This window comes from Pseudochaenichthys georgianus, chromosome 17 (assembly GCF_902827115.2).
Source record: "Pseudochaenichthys georgianus chromosome 17, fPseGeo1.2, whole genome shotgun sequence".
NCBI lineage: Eukaryota > Metazoa > Chordata > Actinopteri > Perciformes > Channichthyidae > Pseudochaenichthys > Pseudochaenichthys georgianus.
Window position 1 is genome coordinate 11,111,555 of NC_047519.1, and position 23,388 is coordinate 11,134,942.

Here is a 23,388-nt window from a genome sequence, read left to right on the forward strand (position 1 = left end):
CAATAGCTCTTTTGTTGTTTTAACAGTGCATGTATTAAAATATATCCTTCATAAAGGCTTGGAGGACGATCTGTGTTAAGAAAGCACAATTTACTTTATTTGCCCAATTTTACATGTAGCCGATAAGAAATATGACAATCTTTTCAGCACCTTTCAATACACTAAACAAACGCACAGTATACAGAAATATATATATATAAAATCAACTAACATACACTCCATAACCAGCTGAACTGCTTCTGTAAACTGTATTATATCATGTCGTGGTATAATTTACCACTGTAAGGAGATTGATTCATATTTATTTACAGGTCTAAATATTTAGCCAAATTCAATCTATCTTTATTTAGAATTTGAGGGGAAATGTAGGGAATGCGTCATTTTCTATGTAGAGACAATAACAATTAACCAGGTAAGAACACATTGAAAACAGAACAGACATTAAACAGATAGTTTGTGATCATGGTTTTAAAATGACCAAGATACAATCGTGTTAAGATTTTATGGTGTTGTAAAGTGTGTAGCACAAAAACTGAAAGCAATTTGTTCACATTAAAATAAGTATTCTAGAGGTAAGACCGATATAATACAGTCCACTATGATTACAAGTCACTATAAGGAGTCACTGCTTTAATTCAAGTGGAAAAAACATCATTACATCTAAAAGGTTATAGTGAGTGAACAGCAAATATTGCAATACTTGACCTAATGAGTTGGTGGTGGTTTATAATTGTGTCATGATTATTGTAACTACGAGTTATGTACATTTATGATTGCTTTTTAATATCATTTAAAAGCTTTGAATGGATCAATTCAACTCATTGCATTTGTTGTTTACTGAAAATATCATATTAGCTTTAATTAAAAAAAAAAAAACGCTTGTGTTTAAGGTCCATTTGATCTTTGCTGTACTTATTAAAGCTGCATCATAGCCTTCCTGTGCAGAAAATAGTTATGAATAATTCTGTGGTTGAATCTCATAGGTTAACGTGAAGCTGCACTAATAACTGAAGGTCTCTACAGCTGCAGTCCAGTCTGTCTGGCCTCCCCCATTGTATTATTCAACATGTTCTCCTCAAGCCAACTATAAATAAGTGAACAGCCCCAGACAGCCTGGGAGAACCAGAGCTGCCTGAGGTCAACGCTCTCCAGATGACATGCTGTCCTCACAGCACGGCTGTGCAACACCCATTTGGAAGTATTTGACACCCTGGGGTAGAAATCCAGAGCTGGAATGCTTCAGAAACTTTTGTGTCAAATACCACAGCAGTAATGAAGGCAAAGAAACGAGGCCTACATATTTTCTTTCTTCTACTCTCTTCTTGTAACATGGCAGATCTACGGAGGAGTATAAGGGCCAGGCATCAGAGAGACAAAATGAGGAGTAAATATTTGTATATGTTTGGGGCTTTCAGTATGTTTGCCACTGCCTGGCATGAACTAAGTACATTAAGGATGATGTTCTTTCATAGGGGGGTGCATTTCCAGGAATAAAGCCAAAATCATGAGTTCAAAAACCTTTTTCAGAACGAAGTCCAAATGTTTAGAAAATGTTTAGGAGAAATAATGTTTTTGAATTTTGAGAATGGAGTTGAAATACAACTTCAGGAACATAGTTGAAATGTTGTGAATGAAGTCAAGATGCTGAAAAAAAGGATGAGATGTTGTGGATACAGTCAAGATGTCCAGAAAAAAGTTGATGGTCGAAATGTCGAGAATAGAAATATTAACAATTAAGTTTAAATGTTGGAAAAATTTGAGATATTCAGAAGAAAGTTGAAATGTCCAGAATAAGATAAGGCAAGGCAAGGCAAGGCAAGGCAAGGCATATAGCACTTTTCAACGCAAGTCAATTCAAAGTGCTTTACAAAAAATGAAAGACATTAAGCATTAAAAAAGAAAAGCTAATAAAATAAACATTAAAAGAAAAAATACATGGATAAAAGTTACAGTGCAGTTTCAGATATGAATAGTTCAATTAAAAGCAGCGACAAAAAGAAAAGTCTTCAGCCTGGACCCATTAGCACCCTAAACTGAAAGTCTGACTTCATTCTGGACATTCCAAACAAAAATCTCCTCTCATTCACTTCCCTTATGCCTGGAATGTATACATACAGGGCAGTTTCCAATATAACAATAACTATCTGCACCCGCTCTGTGTCTCTCTGAACACCTGGCCCACTGGGGACTATTTCCCTATCAAAGCACCGCTGTTCCCCTGCTGTGTCCTGGCTGTGTCCCGGCTATCCTTCCTGTTTCTCAGGCAGTTTGTTCCCTTCTGCTGGCCTGATGGGGTCGCTTTCAGATAACAGGGTTTCCTCCTCCCTGCCCGGGCCAGCTGTTTCCACTGCATGCAGCTTTCTAATCAGTAGTTTGTCCCAACAGGCTTGCTTTTGTTGTAATGAGGTGGGACAGTCCAGGGTCCATGGTAAGATCCGCACCTTTTCATGAGAGCAAAAACACAGAGAAACACTATATGCATGTTTTGATGTACTATCAGAGACAAGTTTTGGTTAGGCGTGGAGCAGAGACACACACATACACACACACACACACACACACACACACACACACACACACACACACACACACACACACACACACACAGAGACAGAGTTCAATCACTGTCCGCACAGTGTTTGTTGAAGACCATCTGTTTCTTCCTGTCCTCCTCTGTACACCATCTCGGCTGATGATTCCAGGTCAAAACACACTGATCACAGCCAGCAACACTTCCTTTAGACAGCTGTTGATCTCCTCAACAAAAACACAATAGGGGAAAGTGACCAGGCGGGATGCACACAGGAAAGTTTGACAATTCTTGGTCAAAGCCAATGTTTTTGATGGCAGGTTAATGTCTATGCCCTTTGGCAACAAAGCCCTTTTGAGGCCCTGAGAATACACACTAAGGTAGAATGGCCTGCTCTGGTCGCCAGATGCACCTTTTCGGAAATGGTTGGTCTGCTACCATTATCCCGCAGAATGTTAGAAAAGTGCCAGACAAAACTCTTCGCTTACTCAGGACTTCCCTATGCTTTCTAAATGGTCATGTGTGTGTTCTGCAACTTAAGCATGGAATTTGTTGCAGAAAGTGTCAGAGAACAGTTGTACGAAGTGCTTTAAAATGGTTGTGATTAATCAATTGGTTGCCCCAGTATCCTCTCATCAGGCAAGACATATGATTTATGTTATTCAATGTTAATGAATGAAACACTTGAAAATGAAATATGTTTTTCCAGTGTTATTTTAAAACAATTTTCAGTGCTATTTTATAGCATTATATGTCATCCTATCTCCCATAGTAGTCAGAAATGTAGCATACTGTGTCTACTCTAGAAGATTCAGACTGGTGTTTGTGTTCGAGAGTGAAATGTCCGTTGCCGTCCGATTAGTCTTCTCAAAAGTTGGAGTACACAAACAAAACATATCAAGGGAAGGACATGAAGACTATAACGGCATAATAATTACTATTATTATAATTATTAAAAACGACCATACACCAGGGCGGTTATATGGCGTGATTCGGAGTCGGACTTTACACGGCTCAGTGATATGGCTCATCGCAAAATCGAATTTGCTCTTTTTGGTATTTTTCGCTTTCCGTAGCAGCCACAGATTCCAACACAAAGTACGGTTTTCAGAAACTCAAAAGTGGTGTCTTCGAGTGTCTTCTTCGCTGAAAGGACATTTTAATCCGCCGGTAAATTCAGAGTTGTGTTCGTGGTGGTATAAAAACGTCACATCTGTTTTACATATTCTGTTGTGTGTATTGAGAAGTTATTCTGTGCAAATGATTGGTAGAAAATCTCTGTTGCTGCAGCGATATCAGATCAAGTTGTCAGTGTCTGATTGTCAGAAACATACACATTTAACAGTAATGTACTCTGTATGCGTTGATATCTGTGCTTACTTCTATCTGTTTCGAAACCGTCCATTTATTGTTGACTTTGACAATGTAACCTGGTTAATAATCAATCCTGGGGTCCTCTGCTCTCCCCCCTCTCTGCATGCAGCTGCTGTCCTCATGGCAGAGGTGTACTATGTGGGGGTGGATGTGGGCACTGCCAGTGTGAGGGCGGCTCTGGTCACCCGGGCAGGCCGGGTGGAGAGCACCGCAGAGCAGCCCATCAGCATCTGGGAGCCCCTCACCGACCACTATGTGCAGTCCTCCACTGAAATCTGGGACAAATGCTGCACTGCTGTCAAGGTAGGCTGACCTCGGAGAAGCCCCCGCCCCAAAATGTGTTCTGTAGTTGTACTGTGATGTAGGCTAACACAACATAAAAGGGATTTTTTTTTATCTTTCAAGGTTGGTTTTGTTTATTTTTGCATTCACATTAACCTTGGTACTAAGACTGGGGAGCTGGAACCTTCAACTATTTATCCATTTCTATCAATGAAGTTACTTTTAGTTTATTTCTATATGCTTTACTTTTAGCTAATTTAGAAACTATTTAAATGACAAACGGTTAGCTAAAATAACTTCCTATTTGAACCGTTTATTCTTGACCCTTACCTAATTATTCATATGTTTATCCATAACTTTAAGCTAACGTTTTATCTTTTTATCCAGTACATTTAGCTAATATTTAAACTGTTTATTAAGTTATTTAACCTACAATTGTAACTAGTTTTCGTCATTACGTTTAGCTAATATTTAAATGTTTGTATCCATTACTTTAAAGGTCCCATGTCATGCTTTTCCGGTTATTACCGTCCCCTCGTGTGTTATGTAGCTTTTTAGGCATGTGAACAGTCTGCAGAGTCACAAACCCTCATGGACGCAGGGACGTGCACAGACATGTGGGGGGGCTATTGCTCTAAACTAGAAAAAGGGCCTCCCCCACTCAAACAAAGAGCTTTTTAATGAAAACCAGGGACATTTTTTGTTTTGCCCTTTCCCCTTTTTATCTCATTAAAATATCTAATGTTACTAACTATTAAAGAAAAAATTGAGACAATTCTGTTTTAATGTAGTTTGACCATTGTAACTGCTGTGCAGACATACTGATAAAATAGGGCTTCTATGTAATTTTCTTAAATAAACTCACGAATGAAACCAGTTCAATACGCATTATTCTTATTCTTATCATTCTTTATGAGCGCAGTAACGGTAAGGTATCTAATTACTTATTTATTTAGTATTCCATAACTTAATAACAGAGATGGTCAAACTAAAGTGGTAGAGACATGGCAGAAATCCTACAATGAAGCGGGACAGTGAACTGTTCACCCGTGAGAGGGCGATCAAGAAAAGAGAGCGAGCGACCCCGTTTGAGGGAGTTTACAGATGAAAAGACACAGAAAGACAGAAGCACAATAACAAGTATATTTATTTATTTTTTGTTGTAAATAACCGACGGTGTCAAGAGGAAGTAAAGTCCCCTGGTTTGTCCCCGATACTCTAACTGCCATGAGAAAACTCAAAATCAATATAAGTATATTTAAAAACGGGGACATTTCCGGCGACAGATTGACCCGGGGAGAAGCCAGGCAGGCATTTGGTAAAATCACCATAGCATAGCCATATGAGGCCGGAAGGCTGTCCATTGCTTTCAGCCGTCAGATTGTAAACAAAGTCACGTGACTGGGGGCAGGTGACAGCGCTGACAAGGTGTGTTTTATCGCAGCGAGACGCTACAATACTAATTGTGGGCTTATCGTGTTGATTCAGCCACAACAGAAAGAAAAAAAACCTCTTGCTCTCTCCAGAGGGGCAGGTCAGCCAAAAAGGGCAAAAGGGCCATTGCCCGGGCAACATTAGCCCGTACCTGTGCACGTCCCTGCTCAGCCGTATCTTTTCTCAGCCACGATACTCCGCAGAGTTTCGCCGGCACACTCAACCTTATCTTTTCTCAGCCGCAGCTGCGTGGATCTCCACTCACAGTTCGCCACACACTCGCAGACCCCACGCAGCAACCAGGAAACGACACCAGTAATACAGCTCACACTGTCCGCTCCTCGAGTCTCAAAGGGCGGAGGAGCGAGCCCCCCAACGTCCCGCCAACACGGCACCCAGACCCCACGCAGCATTCTCATCCGTTTGTCCTTACTGGCGTCATTTTCTGGTTGCTAACAAACGCCATTGTAACACATAAACACACATCAGAGCACAGTGGGCTCACAGGGAGGGGGGGGGGGCAGGAGCTCCAACAAGCCGTGTAGGACAGAGAGTGAATACACAGACTATACAGAGATGCTGTTTGAGAAACCAATGTGAGTTTGGAACATTGAACAATGTAAATCTATTCTAGTAGACCTCAACAATGGAACTATGATCAGTAGAAATGGCCATGACGTGGGACCTTTAAGCTAATATTTCAGCTATTTATTTATTACTATTAGCTTGTAATTTGAACTCTTTATCCATTGCTTTGAACTCATATTTTAACAGTTTATCCAATGCCTTAAGCAAATATGTATTCATCATTTGTTGCTAATATTTTAGCTGTTTATTCATTGCTCTTAGCTCATATTTCATACGTTTAATTCTCACCTTTAACTATTTTTCCAAACTGTTTACCAGTTACTTCAAGGTAATAGTTGAACTTTTAGCTATATTATTTCAGTTATTATATTCATGAATTGCTCGTACTCTTTTGATGAGTAATTATAGTCGCCCTCAATGGCAGCTTATGGCTTTACGTTTACAAATTGGCGGGAGGTGTGTTCGTACAGGGAGCATAGTTTTTTTTTAAAACACGTCTTTTCTCTTTTTAATCTTAATTCCTTTTTCCAAATCATACGTACTGTATAGAACGTATAAAATAGTTCTCCTGCTTAACAGTCCAAATATTCCCTGGCAACCGTAAAGGTAGTCTATTGGTTACAAGTTCATATGGTTGGAGTTCATTGTGCAAACATGTGTTAACCGACCAGCTAATGTCCTCCTACAGTCACACCACAGGCATGCAGGTGTTAAAGCATAATATCATACCTTTTATACTTGTTCCAGAGAGTTACCCGCGGTGTGGAAAGGAGTCAGGTACGAGGGATCGGCTTCGATGCCACCTGCTCTCTCGTGGTGTTGGACCAACGCTTCCAGCCTGTGCCAGTCAGTCAGGAAGGTGAGTGAAACATTAGTGTTACTCGTACAGTCTGACCTTTAGTCTGGAGCCCACATGGCACCAGAGGTGGGAAGTAACTATGGTCATGTACTCAAGTACTGTAACAGGTCAATGTGGAGATACTTGTGCTGAACTTGAGTATTTCACTTTCTTGCTACTTTGTACTTCTACTCCACTGAAATTCAGATGTCAATGGTGTACTTGTACTCCACTACATGTGTTTAATACCTTTAGTTACTTTACAGATTTGTATTCATGATGTGAAATATAATCAACACTTAAATCAGACTTTACTTACACCTGAAGTAAATTCAATTATAATCAAAGCATATAATAAATATTATTCTGAAATGGACCAATTTGCAGTATGACTAATTTGACTTTTGGTACTTTAAGTATATTTTGATGCCAATGCTTTTGGGCTTTTGCTTGAGTGATTGCAGGACTTGTAACTGAGTATTCCTACACTCTGGTACTTCTACTTTTACTCAAGTACAAGATCTGAGTACTTCTCCCACCTCTGCATAGCACTCGTATGTTTTGCTTCAGGAAAACATCATGTATAATAGGCGTGAGATTTCCTGACCAAAAAAACCATTACTGATCATTTCCTAATCTTAAACTCTTAAAAAAGACACTATGCATACTGGAGTCACTTTGTGTTCAGAAACCATTTGTTTACTTAAAAGATATAAAATGATAGGACACTTTTTGTATTTTGTGTAAAAAAATCAGTCTTAAATAAGTTGATCATAAACTATAACGCCCCTTGGATAAATAAAAGTTAGCAGCATTCTGCACAAATAGCAGCACTGTGAGTGTGTTCTGTATATCACATGATCAGCAGTGTTTTGTTCATTTGGATCCGTTTCTCACTTCTGCACCATGAGCCAAACAACACCGAGGGGAGGATATTAAAGACTTATCCTGACCAGATCAACTGCTTGTGAGGTTTTTCAATTGTGATACAGCTACACTTATATATTACAATATATTGGATTGTTAAGTTTGAAATTAATTGTGTTTTTTTAAATGATGAATGTATTTTTTAAATGATGAATGTATTTAGTTTGAACTTTTCTAGAGTTTGTCGTGAAACCTTTCCGTTGTTGAGTTTAGCTTGTGCAAGTTGTTTTAATGAATGTAATGGGATAGCTTATTGATCCCTGAAGGTAAAGCCCCTCCTCCACAGCGAGGTCAGAGGTCAGGGTCAGCGACAGAACCGATCCCCAGTTCGGAGTTGGTCGTTATTCATGTGTTGGTTTTTTTCAATTAAGGAAGATGGACCAGGTCAGGACCCAGGTAGACAGGTTAAATTATTGATTATATTTAGATATTACAAATATATCACAACAGAATTGCTTATCATCCACTAATATCCCCATATTTAATATTATAATTTCATCTGTAATATTCAGGCGTATTAAGTATAAACTAGGACTTAATGCTTATGGCAAAAATCCTAATCAGGATTATTTAACATCATTGCTTGCTGACTTTGGAAACATGATGCATTTTTTTGTATTTCTTTGTAATTATTATTATTATTTAATTATAATTTAGTAAAAAAAAACATTTAAAATAATTAAAACACATTATTAATAATATATTACAGAATATATATATATATATATATATAAAATAAATATATTTTCACATTTAAAATCATAATATTAAGTTAATGCATTCAAATAAATTAAATTAACTACAGTATGTTGTCACTGAAAACAAATAAACATCAAAGACTTAAGATACATATATTTTAAATAAGTGAGACCAATACAAAATAGATCACTAATGCCACAAAGTACTGAAAACTACAACATATATTCCGGTATCTTTTACTCTCAGTATTACTATGAGTCAAATATGCCACGCTGTAACATAAGATTTAGAACACAAGACAAACCGTGAAACGTGAAGATGGCACAATAACCGTTTCATCTCAATAATCTTGCTTCCATAACTATTTGAAACCAATTTTGTTTGAAATGATTAGATTTCATCACCATGTTGTCGTATGAGCTGTTCTTTTGCATATCTTATTTCTGTTTTGCTTTCGCTAAAACTGATCTCCCCTTCCTCTCGTCCCCAGGTGACCCACAGAGGAACGTGGTGATGTGGATGGACCATCGCGCTGCAGAGCAGGCCGCTCGTATAACCAGCGCCGGCCACGGGGTCCTCAGCAGGGTGGGGGGGGTCATGTCGCCAGAGATGCAGCCCCCCAAGCTGCTGTGGCTCAAAGAGGTGAGAGGTAAGCGAGGTCACCACAGGCCCTGATCTCTGCTTCACTGTCGCGGTCTGTGTGAGCTGCTCAGCATGCGTGTGCTTTTGTTTTAGTATTTCTGATCTTGGGAAGCTTTCTGAATTGTTTGGTTGTTGAACTCACGCTGCCATTACTTACTGATCCGGCCTTTTGAAAACCCATTTCTCCTGTCAGAATCTAAGAGCACGCTGCTGGAACCAAGCTTCTCACTTTCTGGACCTTCCAGACTTCCTGTCCTGGAAAGCGACTGGCTCTCTGACACGGTGAGCTTCTTTATGGGATGATAGTCATTAATGCTATCTGATCGTTAAAGCCCGTTCTGTTCATTGTGTCTACGTGTAATATGTGTTTAAAACACGCAACTCAGAGTGGAACTCAAAGACTTGACTACAGTATTATAATAGTGAAGCTAAGCAGATAGAACCACATCACGATCACATGACTTCATCTCAGCTCAGGTTTGACTGATGACGTTTGGTCGTCTCATTTAGTCACTTGTTAGCAACCGCCGTTTTAACAACGCATAGAAAGTTCAGACAATCACCAACGGGGTAACCACTGACAACACAATGTGAACATCTCTTAAGCTTGTAACTCCAGATCTTATGTCAGGCATCTAACGAAACACACATTGAAAAAAACTGTTGACTGAGACGAGGTTACCGAAACTTAAGTTGTGTTGGCAATGTGTTTGCAGTCACCAGAAATAAAGGCTCCCAACTTTCGCCCCTCTCTGTGACAAAAACAAACAAACGCCTGAGTGACAGGTGCAGGGGATCTGAACCACAACACACCCACAATAACCAATAGTGACAAAGTGACAACGCAAACACATTCTATGCACCTTCTCTGTGGCTCTGACCAGAGGTCGTTAAGGTGACCTCAGTGCGTTAACGGACATGATAAACCCTTTTCCCTCCAAAATCATGCTTTAGTCGTTTCCAATTGGCAGTTGATGAGCATGGGTTTTCGCTTTATCTTCTGGTGTGTCATGGACAAAGTCATACATGTCCCAGAAGGCATGGTTAGTTGATAACAGCTTCTTTTTGAAAAAACATTTCTTCATCTCAAACCAGAGATTGGAATCAGTAGAAAGACAAAGACATTTTAATAGATTTTTATGTAGTTAGTTTCAAGTCTGTTTTGAGTGTTTCATAATAATCACCAAGGTCTTACGGCCCGTCCACACAGCGGCGTGCGTTGACGCTTCCCCATTCACTTTGAATGGGGTGACGTCACTTTTAGCCGAAATGCATCATGGGAAGCGACGTGGAGCTGCAAAAGTTGAGCAATGTTCAACTTTTGACGCCTCGGCAGAAGCGTCAGCCAATCGAATCATATGCCAGTACAAGCTCTAGCCAATCAAACCACTGCTTGTGTGTCAGGGGCGGGAGATTCATGTGATTGGTTGTTGGTCGAGTGTCAGACACGCCCGCCGGCAAGCGTCAGCGCACGCCGCTGTGTAGACGGGCCGTTATCGCTGCTGTCTGACCACAGTCTAACGGCTTAAGTAGCACCTATTAATTGTATGTTTTGTACATAACAAAAAATAGTAAATGTCCAACTAATAACTATTCATGAACGTTTCGCAGGTCTTTGTGTACTCTTGTGTGCAAGTGGACTTATTGCCCTTCTGAAGGATGGGACGCTGGTTTCTGGACGAGCATTGGACTGGAGGATCTCCTGGAGAACAACTTTTCCAAAATAGGTAAAAGACGTTGACTAAAAAGGTTATTTTTTATTATTATTACAGATTTTATTTTTATACTCCTTGAAATAATTACTGCACTTTATTCTTTATTCCTTTATCCCTTATTCCTAAGTATGTATGCTGCGTGTATTTTGTTGTGTTTTGTTTTGATGGCACCCTTGAAAGGGAGAAGCATGTATCTCATTGTACATGTATAATGACATTAAACTATTCTATTCTTCCTACTGATTGTATATTCTACCATTTTAAGAAAACCACCCACACAGGAGACCTTATTTGATTATTGAAGCTGTTTTCTGTCCTCCAGGCAACGTGACGTGTTCTCCAGGGAGCCCTCTGGGGGACGGCCTCTCCCAGGAGGCAGCAGCAGATCTGGGTCTGGAGACAGGGACTGCAGTGGGGGCTTCTCTCATTGATGCTCATGCTGGCGGCCTCGGTATTACATCTGAACCCTGTTTTTGAACCAGTCTTTCCAGGTGTCACACAGCTTTAAGTTAAACATTTAAGCGGATATTTTGTGGGCATAAATGTATACATAGTTGGGGGGATGGACAAGCTCATTTCCACAGCACATGGAATAGTCGTCAGTTTCTTGTGCAAAAAGAAAGCAATTCTGACCCAAAGTCTAAAAACAAAGGGATCTTTCCAAATCAGCATTTCCCAAACCTTTGTGTATAACGTACCTCCATTTGTAATATCCAGTCATTTAGCCCGTGTCTGTTCCTCACCAGCGCTGCTGTGTACTGCCTCTGTTAGCACGTTGCTAGCTTCAGGGCTGGCGCTCAGAACACCGCACCATCTGGTTTTGATTTGGCAGATAAACTGCTCATGAACCCTGACCTCTGACCCCTGGCAGCGACCTCTGCCCATCACACATTGTCCTTTCAGTCAGAGGCTGAAACACTCTGAAGCACTCTCAGTGGTCGGGCCTGTCACAGGGATGCAGGCCCCCCCCTGCCCTCGTGGGTAGGTGAACCCTCCAGCCTTAACTGAAACCAGCTTGATAAACATTATGTCAGCAGTTAGTGTCAGTGCCGCATGCCACGTGAAGGTTAGAGAAGCGCATCAAAAGCTTTTTTATCTGCACATAATTTGTCCATGAACAGGAGTGCTGAGGACAAACAAACACAAAACACGTGTGTTTTACCCCTGCAACATACATGTGTGGTTTCCAGGTGTGATCGGTGCAGATGTTAAAGGCTTTAACTTGCCCTGTGAGCACCAGCCAATCACATCACGCATGGCGATGATCTGCGGGACATCAACCTGTCACATGGCGGTTAGTGCTGATCCTAAATAAGTGTTTTATAGAAATGGTGTGAACTCATTTAAAACATACCGTACCTTCTATACTAATACGCAAGTATGCAATGTATTCAAAGCAAACTGAATAACCCCCTTTCCCATGATGATGATGACAGGGCCAGTATTTGTATTTATACCATATTTATTCAGTTTTTCTTTTATTGTTATTGAAATTCAGTTACACTATAGCTGTATATTGGAGGAGTGATTCATGTCAATGCAATACATAGCAAATGGTTAAACATTTGAAGTAGAATCAAAAGACATAATGGACATGTGTTTTATTTGTTCAATTATTTTGCCTTAAAATGCTTCTGTATTTATTCAATCGTACCTATTGTAAATGTTTAGACTGATGAAATGAATGTGTTGAGGCCATTTAGTAGTTAGGGTTAGATTAGTTTCAGTGTATTTAGTTAGTGTTTTCAGCTTGTACATGTTTCTGTTTAATACATGAACTCTCAATTTATATATGACTTAGTAATAAATATTGTATATTATTTTAGCGTTGTTGTGTAAATGGTTAATCGTTTGTTTGTTAAAGTTGAAATTGTAGTTTTTTGTGCAGCCTTTTACTTCAGCTGTGCTTATCTCCTTGTAGATTGCTCATGTGAATTTCTTATTTACGTGCATCAGATCAGCGAGCAGCCTCTCTTTGTGCCGGGGGTGTGGGGGCCCTGTCTGTCTGCCATGGTGCCGGGCATGTGGCTCAACGAGGGGGGCCAGAGCGCCACAGGAAGGCTGGTCAGTGCACTGTTGAGCTTGATGCAGGATTATACTAAACAGAAACGGTATCAAGTAGACACAACATGTGTGCAATCCCTGTTTGAATGTACACAAAAGACACACAGACGTGATGCAGCCCTCTGCATGAAACCTAAAGCCTCACTTGTGCTTTTTGAATGAAAGCATATGGGTTGTTTTTGAAGTTCTGAAGAATTAACCTCAAGCCCTTTTTTAGTAATTATATAATAAAAAGTGAAGCAAAAATAGAGACAACCCAATGCCAATAAAGCATCAAATCATGCATTCTATTATATTGAACTTTTATTCTAGATTCCCACATGTTATTTTCATGATTTCCTGATTTCCAAAGTCAATGATATCGCCTACCCTCAACATATCCGAAACTGTGAAAAAAATATCTCCCTCGCATTTTGTATTTAGGCAACAAAACAATTGTTTTAATTAAAAACAACAGTAACATTATGTAAGCAGACGGGCATTTGAAGGGTTACCGTTCTAAAAAATAACTAATATTGTTATCAGGACTGAAATTGGTTAAAAGATTTAAGACGGTGAAAGTGGAATAAAATATTAATATTTGATATTTTTCTTTCTATGTTTTGACCTCAAAGGACATCAGACTAACTTAAAGTGAGGCACAAGGGATCAAATCAGTCTGTTTAATTTATAATATCACTTGAAGCTCTAGTTACTTTACATAGGAAACAGCAAATATTGTATAGATTTAACAATGAATTGAATCAGCAGTTGCAGCAACACAAGCCTGTGTGTCATCAGCCGCATCATCTGTAATCCTCTCTGTGAGGCTGCTCTCTCCTCCCTCAGATGGAGCACATGGTGAAGGGCCACGCAGCCTACACGCAGCTCCAGGAAGAGGCACGGCACAGGTCAGCTGATGCCAAACACATTCAAACACAGCTGTCATCCCTGTCCTGCTGACGTATGATAATGTTCTGTAAGCTTTGGGAAGATAATAAGCTTAGTGAGGTTGTGGGCTAAAGACCTACAGACCCACTTGTAGATGAATGACATTTCTCTTTTCTTTCTTTCTGGTATTGTGTTATGATTTCAGCATCTGTTCACGACTTTGTTAAATTCATACCTTGAGACTTGGAATTCTTTTTTGCATTTATTATGTATTTGTTATTTTCCCTTAATATCTGAGGACCAAAAACAATGTTTCTGCTAACTTTGTTTTATTGTTCTTTATCTGAAAGTAAAATATATTGAAAAAGTAAAAATTAACATTCTGTGAAAGCTGCAAAAGTATTTAACGGTTTTATTTTCTAAACATTTACTTAGATTTAAATAAAAGTTGTAAATAATTTCAGGCAAAACACCTGTGATTTGACTACTGTGCCTATTCTCTGCATTCACTTACTTGTTACTTGTTCATTTCCCCAGATGTCCCTTAAATGGCGAGAACCTGTACACCTACCTGAACAGCCACCTGAGTTCCATGGCTGACTCTGGATCTGCTGTGGACCTGCTGGGCTCCAGCCTTCACGTGTGGCCAGACTTCCACGGCAACAGGTCGCCCCTGGCTGACCCCAACCTGAAGGGCATGGTGAGGGAACAGGCTAACTTCGCAAAAACACCGCAGTAAGGCTCATGGTCAGTTCTCATCTCATAAAATACAAATGTAGACTATTAATCGATTTAACTGATGAGATAACTTGATCATAATTAAGCCTTTAGAATAATTTTGGAACTTTGGACAGCACACGGCTAGCTGTTTCCTCTGCCTCTACTCTTTAAGCTAAGCTAACTAGCTCCCAGCTCCACTTCCATACGTACAACAGACATGAGAGGTATCACGCAAATGATAGAACTAAACCCCAAAATATACTTTTATACTCTTCTTTTAAAAATACTCTAACCTAAATATATAATGTAATATAATCACAATACAGTAAGCTAGCAGCTAATTACATCAGCTCACTTAGTAAAGCACCACAATCAATACTCATCTCATACAAAAATATAGATCTACTTCAGGATTTCACAGAAGTATAATCAATGCAAAGAAAAAACTTGAGATTATTTATGTGTTCAGTTATCTAATGATTGTTTCCAGGCCAGTTTTGTATTTCCTGGAAGGGAGCTGCTGCGTATTGTACTGAATCACTGCTGATTTCAGATACCAGAGCCTGAATGACAGCTCTGCTTTCACCATCCCTTTTCTCTGCTGACTCCTACTCTTCAGCACTGAGCCATTTTTGCTGGAATGACTACTATCTGTTTCTCAGGTGATCGGGCTGCCGCTCTCCCAAACCCTGGATGACTTGGCTCTGCTATATCTGGCCACTATACAAGCCTTGGCTGTGAGTGTTCTTATTTGGAATCACTTCAGTCAGATATCTTGGTATCTAAAAGGGCAAAAGAAGGTTTGAATTGTAACTGGATTATCTTTGGATCTGATTTCAGCTTGGTACGCTTCATATTCTGGAGGCCATGAAGGAAGCAGGACATGACATCAGGACCCTCTTCCTGTGTGGCGGGTTGAGCAAAAATGCTCTGTATGTCCAGATTCACGCTAATGCTACAGGTAAATTACTCTAGTAACAATGACAGGTTTTATATTGTGGATGACAATATAGCAACAAATACATTTCATCTAAAATATGGAAATAATAATAACACAAACACTTTTTCGATCTCTATAATTTCTTTTAAAGTGAACATATTGAATTAGAAACGTTTGAACAGTAAAGGTCCCTAGGCCTTAGCTAATGCCACTTTTTCGATGTTGTGTTTTTCAGGACTGCCTGTGGTGCTGCCTGACCAGAAAGAGGCGGTGTTAATAGGAGCAGCGGTCCTGGGTGCATGTGCTTCACAGGACTACAGCAGCATACAGGTGGAGTGGCACACACACAGCTTGTTAACTAAAAGCATTACAAGTGTAATGGCTTGCTTAGGCAAAAAAAAAGGTTGGAGACTTTTTTTGGGTTAAATTTGACACAGATAACTATCCTTATATGAAAGAGTATAAGAGCTAGTGTGTTTTCTCAAAGTAATGTTGAGGCTACAACATTATTACATTACATTGCATTTAGCTGACGCTTTTATCCAAAGCGACTTACAATAAGTGCATTCGACCAGGAAGACACAAACTTGAAGAAAACAGAATCATATAAGTACATCAGGTTTCATAGAGCCAAGCATTTCAAGTGCTACTCAACTGGCTTTAGATAAGCCAGTCCTTTTATTAGTATATAAGTGCTCTGTTAGCAGTTGTATCGCTCGAAGTGGAGTCGAACGAGATGAGTTTTCAGTCTGCGCCGGAAGGTGTCTAAGCTTTCTGCTGTCCTGATGTCAATGGGAGCTCATTCCACCATTTTGGAGCCAGGATAGCAAACCCACGTGTTTTTGCTGATGGGAACTTGGGTCCCCCTCGTAGTGACGGTGCAGCGAGCTGTTTGGCTGATGCAGAGCGGAGTGCACGTGCTGGGGAGTATGGTTTAACCATGTCCTGGATGTAGGAAGGGCCAGATCCATTCACAGCATGGTACGCATGTACCATTGTCTTGAAGTGGATTCTAGCAGTTACCGGAAGCCAATGAAGTGAGCGGAGGAGCGGTGTGGTGTGGGAACATTTAGGAAGGTTGAAGACCAGACGAGCCGCTGCATTCTGGATGAGCTGCAGAGGTCGGATGGCACATGCAGGTAGACCAGCCAGGAGGGAGTTGCAGTAGTTTAGGCGTGAGGTGACGAGAGCCTGGACCAGAAGCTGCGTCGCTTTCTGGATCAGCTGGGGACGCATCCTCCTGATGTTGTAAAGCGTGTATCTGTAGCAACGGGTTGTAGCAGCGATGTTTGCAGTAAAGGACAGGTTGTTATCTAGGGTCACACCCAGATTCCTTGCAGTCTGAGTCGGGAAAACAATAGAGGTGCCGATGTTGATTGTTAGGTCAAGAGTGGGACAATCTTTTCCCGGAAGAAAAATCAGCTCAGTCTTGTCAAGGTTGAGCTTGAGGTGGTGAGCAGACATCCACTGAGAGATGTCTGCTAGACAAGCAGAGATGCGTGCGACAACCTGGGTCTCTGAGCGGGGAAAGGACAGAATTAATTGGGTGTCGTCAGCGTAGCAATGAAAAACCATGCGGGCTAATGACTGATCCGAGCGAGTTTGTGTACAGAGAGAAGAGGAGGGGACCAAGGACAGAGCCCTGAGGGACCCCTGTAGTTAATTGACAAGGGTCGGACTCGGACCCTCTCCAAGTTACCCTGTAGGTACGGTCTGTGAGGTATGAGGTGAGGAGGGAAAGTGCAGAGCCTGAAACTCCAAGTTCTTGGAGAGTGCGAAGGAGGATCTGATGTTTCACCGTGTCGAATGCAGCAGACAGGTCCAATAGGATGATGACAGAGGAGAGGGAGGCTGCTTTAGCAGTGTGCAGTTCCTCAGTGACAGCAATGAGGGCAGTTTCTGTGGAGTGACCTGCCTTGAAACCAGACTGGTGCGGATCCAGAAGGTTGTTCTGATGGAGATAACAGGAGAGTTGTTTAAAGACAGCGCGTTCAAGTGTTTTAGACAGGAACGGGAGGAGAGAGACAGGCCTGTAGTTTATAACATCAGACGGGTTGAGAGTGGGTTTCTTTAGGAGAGGGTTTACTCTTGCCTCCTTGAGACTGTTTGGAAAGTGACCAGAAGTTAGAGAAGTGTTGATGAGATGGGTAACATAACTCATAACATCAGGAATGAATTTCTGAGGTAGCTAAATGCAACTTTTAAAAATAATCATGCATTACTGTATCCGTCCAAGTGATGCACTCTCATTTTGTATATGTCTTTTAGAATGAAGTCAAAAATAATTTCAGTAAATGCGCTAGTAGTTAAAATGTGAATCTTGAAATGTCAAGATAATAGTCAGTATTTCAACTTTATTCTGAAAATGCAATCGTCCTTCGCTCCTTTTTTAGTTATCCCTGACTCTAATAATCCATAAAGTATACTTACAGTATACATGTGATCTCAATGAGTTTTCGTGCAACTTCAGTCCAACAGGGGCCACTAGTGATGTGTCATCATTTTAATAAATGCCTGGGAAAGTAAAAGACCAGTTGCTGATATATTTTTACTAGATTACAAGATATATTTGACCTTCTTTTAAAAAAAACTTTACACAACATCACACAGATCCGCAAACAATTATCCATTATTCAATTACACATAAACATGTCTCTTTGGTTTCTCTTTCACTTAAATCCAGTGTCAGTGTATATGTAGTAGGGATCCATTGGAAATACAATTCGACATCATGAATAGTCACAATGGGAATTTGCATTTGCTGTTTCATGCAAGTGGGAAAAAACAGTAACCTCATCCTCAATGAGAAAGGATGTACTGTGTTTTGTTTTAAACATTTGATCAAACCACTTTGTGTGTGTGGCATTAAACAGCTTGCTTCCAAAATGTTTACAACACATCCTACAGTCCTACATTTCCAAACTGGAAAAACTTCTCATTTGCCTTCTAAATGGCTTTCTTGCATACTAACACCTCCAGTTTGTAATGAAGACCAGGCTAACAGTTGAATGTCATGCCAAACTGGAAATAACAACAGCTTTGTCTCCAGAGCCACAGCAGACGTTATCCGGTTGTTTCCACAGTCTGTAGTTCTCCTAATGAAGAGTAAACTAAACAAGGGTGAAATAAGTAGCGTTCCCTTGTTAAAAAAAGGTGTTTATTTTGAAATGTATTTAGTAGTGTGGAATCCAACGTTCATATTTTATAGCCCTAATAAAGTTGACCTCAAAATTCACAAAGCACAGATCTCACTATTGCTCACTCAATGCCTCCATCTGCTGGGTAACACCCAAAAGCTGAGTATAAAGTGATTCAGCCACACAAGTGTTTTTACTATACAATTGCCAGGATATACACAACAAGAAGAATAACAATACAATATAAGAACAATGCTAATGCACACAAGAGATAACCGGGAGAAATAGGCTGCGGGGGGGACAGCGGTGTTCATTTATATCAGTCATGTGTTTGTATTTAACACCATGTGTAAGCATGCGTTCACAGGGATTTGGAGCGGTTTATTCAGAACATAAATATAATTTATTATCTGTATTATAATTACTATACATTTTATTTGTATTTATGTACTTTTTCATACTCCTGATGGATTCCATTAGACTCACACAGGGTCTCAATCTTAACACCCAGAGTGAATTCTACGTGTTTTCACTCTAATGTCTTTCATGACAAAGGGAAACTGTTAGGATGATTTAAGTCAAGGAATGACTTAAAGGTAGGGTAGGTAAGAATGGAGAAACCAGCTCGAGTGCGCTAGAATTTGAAAGTACACAACCGGAAAAGATCTGCCCCTTCCTTCAGACTTCCTTACAGAGCCCCTCCTCCAACACACACGAACGCGCACATGACCAATGAGGGCACGAGATAAGTTTGTGCACAGATGGAAGGCTGACAGGCAGGTAGGCCATCCAATCATTTTAGCGCCTTTTTACAGTACTATGGCTTCCACAGATTAAATGAAATTATTATTATTTATTTTTTTTATGGATTTTTTGGCAAAGCACTTGACATGACTTGATCACTATTCATTGCTATCGGGTGTTAAGAGCATTCCATGGAATATAACAAAAAGTGTTTCTGAAGTGAATTACCTACCCCACCTTTAAGTCATTCAGTAATGTTTATAGGATGCAGACATTTTTATTAAAGTTTTTCTTTTATTGGACATTTTTCCTTTAATGTATGTTTATACAATATTTTATTATAATTCATTTTATTTTAACTTCTATTGCATTCTATTCTATTTGTTTTATCTTATTTATTACGTTTATATACATATTTTTATTTTATTTGACCTTTTATTGGACATCTTTCACTTTTTCAAATCTTTATGTTTATTAAAAACGTGATTATATTTTACTTTAATGTATTTCATCTTTTTATAGCATATTCCTACTACAAATGCTTGTATACATTTTTCATTTTATTTCACTTTTTATTTATTTTGTCTCAAATGGAAAAACTGTCAGTAAACCTAATATCCCCCCCTCCCCCCCGATAAATAAAGTATTTCTAAATATGATTTTTTTTCTGAGGTGACACTGCCATTTCTTTAAGTGTAAAATATGTTTAAGATAAAAAGTGATTATTGAATCTTTTGCTAGGTCATGTGATCATCCTTTGGTTTTTCAGTACCAGATTTTGGAGCACAATGGAATGCTTTTAAGCCAGATATTATTTGTTTTATTGTTGCACCTGTCAGCGCTTTTCCAGCCATAACTCTGTGTGTGATCCTCTGAGCTGCACACTCTACAGCAGGGGTCTCAAACTCAAGGCCCTGGGGCCAAATCTGGCCCGCGACTTCATTTGATGTGGCCCCGCAAGAGCTTGCAAAGAATATAATACGTTTATTATACGGTTACATGCCACTTTACAGAAGCAGGTTGCCCATAAACTACATGTCCCAAAATGCATCTCGTTTTGTGACATGGCACTGAAGAGACTTGCAATTATTTGCCCTGGACTTCTGCTTTCAGACAGTTAATTACTAAGTTTGTTTGTTTGTAGCCTTTATTTAACCCGGTGAAAGCCCCTTGAGATCAAAATATCTCTTTTTCAAGGGTGACCTGCAAGTTATTATCCTATCCGATAATAATCCAATTCAGAGGCAATAATGTAATATAATACAATATTTTATATATATATATATATTATATTTATATAGTTACAACCGGCCCTTTGAGTGCAACCTTTATGCGAATGTGGCCCATGATGAAATCGAGTTGGACACTCAGTCTGTGTTGTATGTTTGAAGGCAGTGTATGCATTAGTCATGAACTCAGCCACACAAACCACTGCAGTTGGCTCGTGTCAAAACTCAAACTGGGTCATGCCAGGCCCCAAACCCAAATGTGCCTTTCATGATTTATTGAGCGATATTTGTCTTTGCAATTTATGTTTTAGGAGGCGATGGAGAGGATGGCTAAAGTGGGGAAAGTTGTTCTGCCTGACGGCGAGCTCCGGAGGTAAGACAGAGATTTATTTTGGTGAAAGTCATGGTTGCTGTAATGGTCTGTGAGATTCTAACGGAAATGTTCAATAAAATGTAATGCATAATCAACCATTTTAACCATTTTCTTTTTTTATAAAACACAAATATTGGCCTCCTCAACATCTTTTATTAACTTTTCTGTGATTAATTCATATCTTTTTCCTCTCCCTTTTCATTTCATCTCTTAAATGTTTGCTTTTTAGAAATGGATATATTTTATGTTTTGGTAAAGAAGGTTGCGCTTCAACAATTGGTGTAACAGCGAGTGCTAAACCCAAATTCCGAAAAAATCTTGAAATGATTAATACGAAATGTCATAGTAAAACGGGACATCTTTTAGAACGGTCTTGTGCCTAATGCCTGCCTGAAACACCTACATTGTAGTCATTTGTTTACTTCCGTAACACAGTGACATCACTATTGAGCACTCGCACTTCTATTGGCTAGCGCTCCATCACATTCAACGTGAGGGGCGGGATATCGCTAAGCGGTCGACCAATCACAACAGAGCCGGCCAGCTAACCAATCAGAGCAGACTGGGCTCTGGTTTCAGACAGAGGGTGAAAAGAGGTGCTGCAGCACAGGCAGTATGAGAAAAAGTAAAGAGCTTTCTGAACATTAAAGCATGGAGACATGTCACAAGAGAGGCAAAACATACAAATATGAACCTGAATTAGTATAATAGGGCCCCTTTAACGTACACATTTGGGATGTTCTAAAGCTTTTTTATATATGCTTTTCTTTATTTCTACAGGAAAGACAATTTGCTTTGCTATTAAATATGCAAAGTCAACCGTATATATAAAAAGATTGTGACCAAAACGTCTGTAATATTGAACCGGCACAGTCACACCGGTCCCTGATAAACATTTTGTACTGTGTGTTCATTTTGGTATTATTTAACAGCCAGCCTAGGGTTCACTCTATTATCTGATCTGATACAATTGTCCAAAAAGATAAAGTGCATATAGGAGGCTATTCTTCAAATGTATTTTGTTCAAGTAATGTAATTCATTATAAATACATCACGTCATTTCTTTCTGTTTTTGTAGCTTCTATGAGAGAAAGAACAAAGTGTTCCTGCGACTGTTCGCCCACCAGAGGGAGTACCAGGCCCTCATGAGCCAGAGATGACTCGGCTGCTGGGACTGACTCACTCTGACGTAATCGTGATGACGAATGACTGGAAACGAGATCACAATTGTTAACCTTGGTGCTTTCTGTCTGATATTGATGATGACGACAAACAGCAATCTGAGGCTACGTTTCTGTCAGGGGGTTTGTTAGTTAAGTCTAACAGATGACAGAAATCCTCCTGTGGAGAAGAGCTGTTGTATCTTTCCATGAAGAGGAGGGGGGGGGGGGGTAAATGTGGTGACATCAGCATGAGTGGCCCCTCAGCTTCGTCCAAAGACCAACACCATCCAGTACCTTCAAATGTATTCCTAATAAATCATTAAAAGGACATTGTTCACTGTCACTTCAAACTAATGTATTTTATGATATATAATTCAGTGTGCCCTCACTCATTGGTGACATTTATTTTTAAACATCTTGTCCTTTCTCCATTTCCTGTTTGTAATGCCTCTGCTGTCCTACTGTCTGCTGGTCACGGAGATGCTGTCTATACGGTGAGGAGCCTTTAAACAGAACTACATCAAGGTGGAGAAAGGACAGGGAGGCGCTGCTGGGAAAAGCTAACACACCTCTGTACGGTACTTTTAGAAATGTCATGTTAAGGCTCATTTATTGTGTAAGGCTAAAAAAGAAGCTTTGATTGTCCGACACAGGGACAAAATCCAATCATTACAAGTAGATACAGTAAAAATATAATGAACATTCTCTGTGAAATGTTCAATTCGGCCAAGAAAAATGCAACATTTATGTAAAGGACCATTTTAGGAGAGAGACTTTGGGTTTTAGCCGTGGCAGACCATTTACATGCATGGAAACCATGACACATTACAGGAAAGGGTAAACCCCCCAAAACATGATAGGGCCCCTTCAAACATTTGAAACACTGATTCGTTTACTGTGTTTCATGAAGTATAGTTGCTCCTCAAAAAGAGTAGTGTGCATTTCCTCTTGCAGCCATCCTTTGTGTAACTAGCACCTTTAACCACTTCCTCTTAAGAAAATAGAGGAAGTGGATAAACAATAACGTCTAGATTTGAATTAGGTTATCCCTGATAGTATCACCCTAGAAAAATAAGAGCTTCTATACAATAAACTGTTTGCTACATCTTTAAATATAAA

General features: G+C 39.8%; 1 protein-coding gene across 1 annotated transcript; it reads left to right on the top strand.

Annotated features, from left to right (window-relative positions):
• Nucleotides 1–3,612: 3,612 nt before the first annotated feature.
• Nucleotides 3,613–23,388, top strand: fggy (FGGY carbohydrate kinase domain containing). Its single transcript, XM_034104581.2, has 16 exons — nt 3,613–3,700; nt 4,014–4,207; nt 6,956–7,067; nt 9,163–9,314; nt 9,508–9,596; nt 10,926–11,041; nt 11,352–11,480; nt 12,220–12,323; nt 12,986–13,093; nt 13,922–13,983; nt 14,501–14,663; nt 15,346–15,420; nt 15,524–15,644; nt 15,859–15,953; nt 21,045–21,106; nt 22,185–23,388. The coding sequence occupies exons 2-16, from the start codon at nt 4,025–4,027 to the stop codon at nt 22,264–22,266; spliced, it is 1,653 nt and encodes a 550-aa protein (XP_033960472.1). The 5' UTR covers nt 3,613–3,700; nt 4,014–4,024; the 3' UTR covers nt 22,267–23,388.

What these genes read in the sequence shown, in the direction of transcription:
- fggy (XM_034104581.2), top strand. Translation starts at nt 4,025, where the DNA reads ATGGCAGAGGTGTACTATGTGGGGGTGGATGTGGGCACTGCCAGTGTG. An exon ending in CATCAACCTGTCACATGGCG is followed by an intron (nt 12,324 to 12,985) that starts GTTAGTGCTGAT and finishes TACGTGCATCAG; the next exon opens with ATCAGCGAGCAGCCTCTCTT. An exon ending in GATTCACGCTAATGCTACAG is followed by an intron (nt 15,645 to 15,858) that starts GTAAATTACTCT and finishes TGTGTTTTTCAG; the next exon opens with GACTGCCTGTGGTGCTGCCT.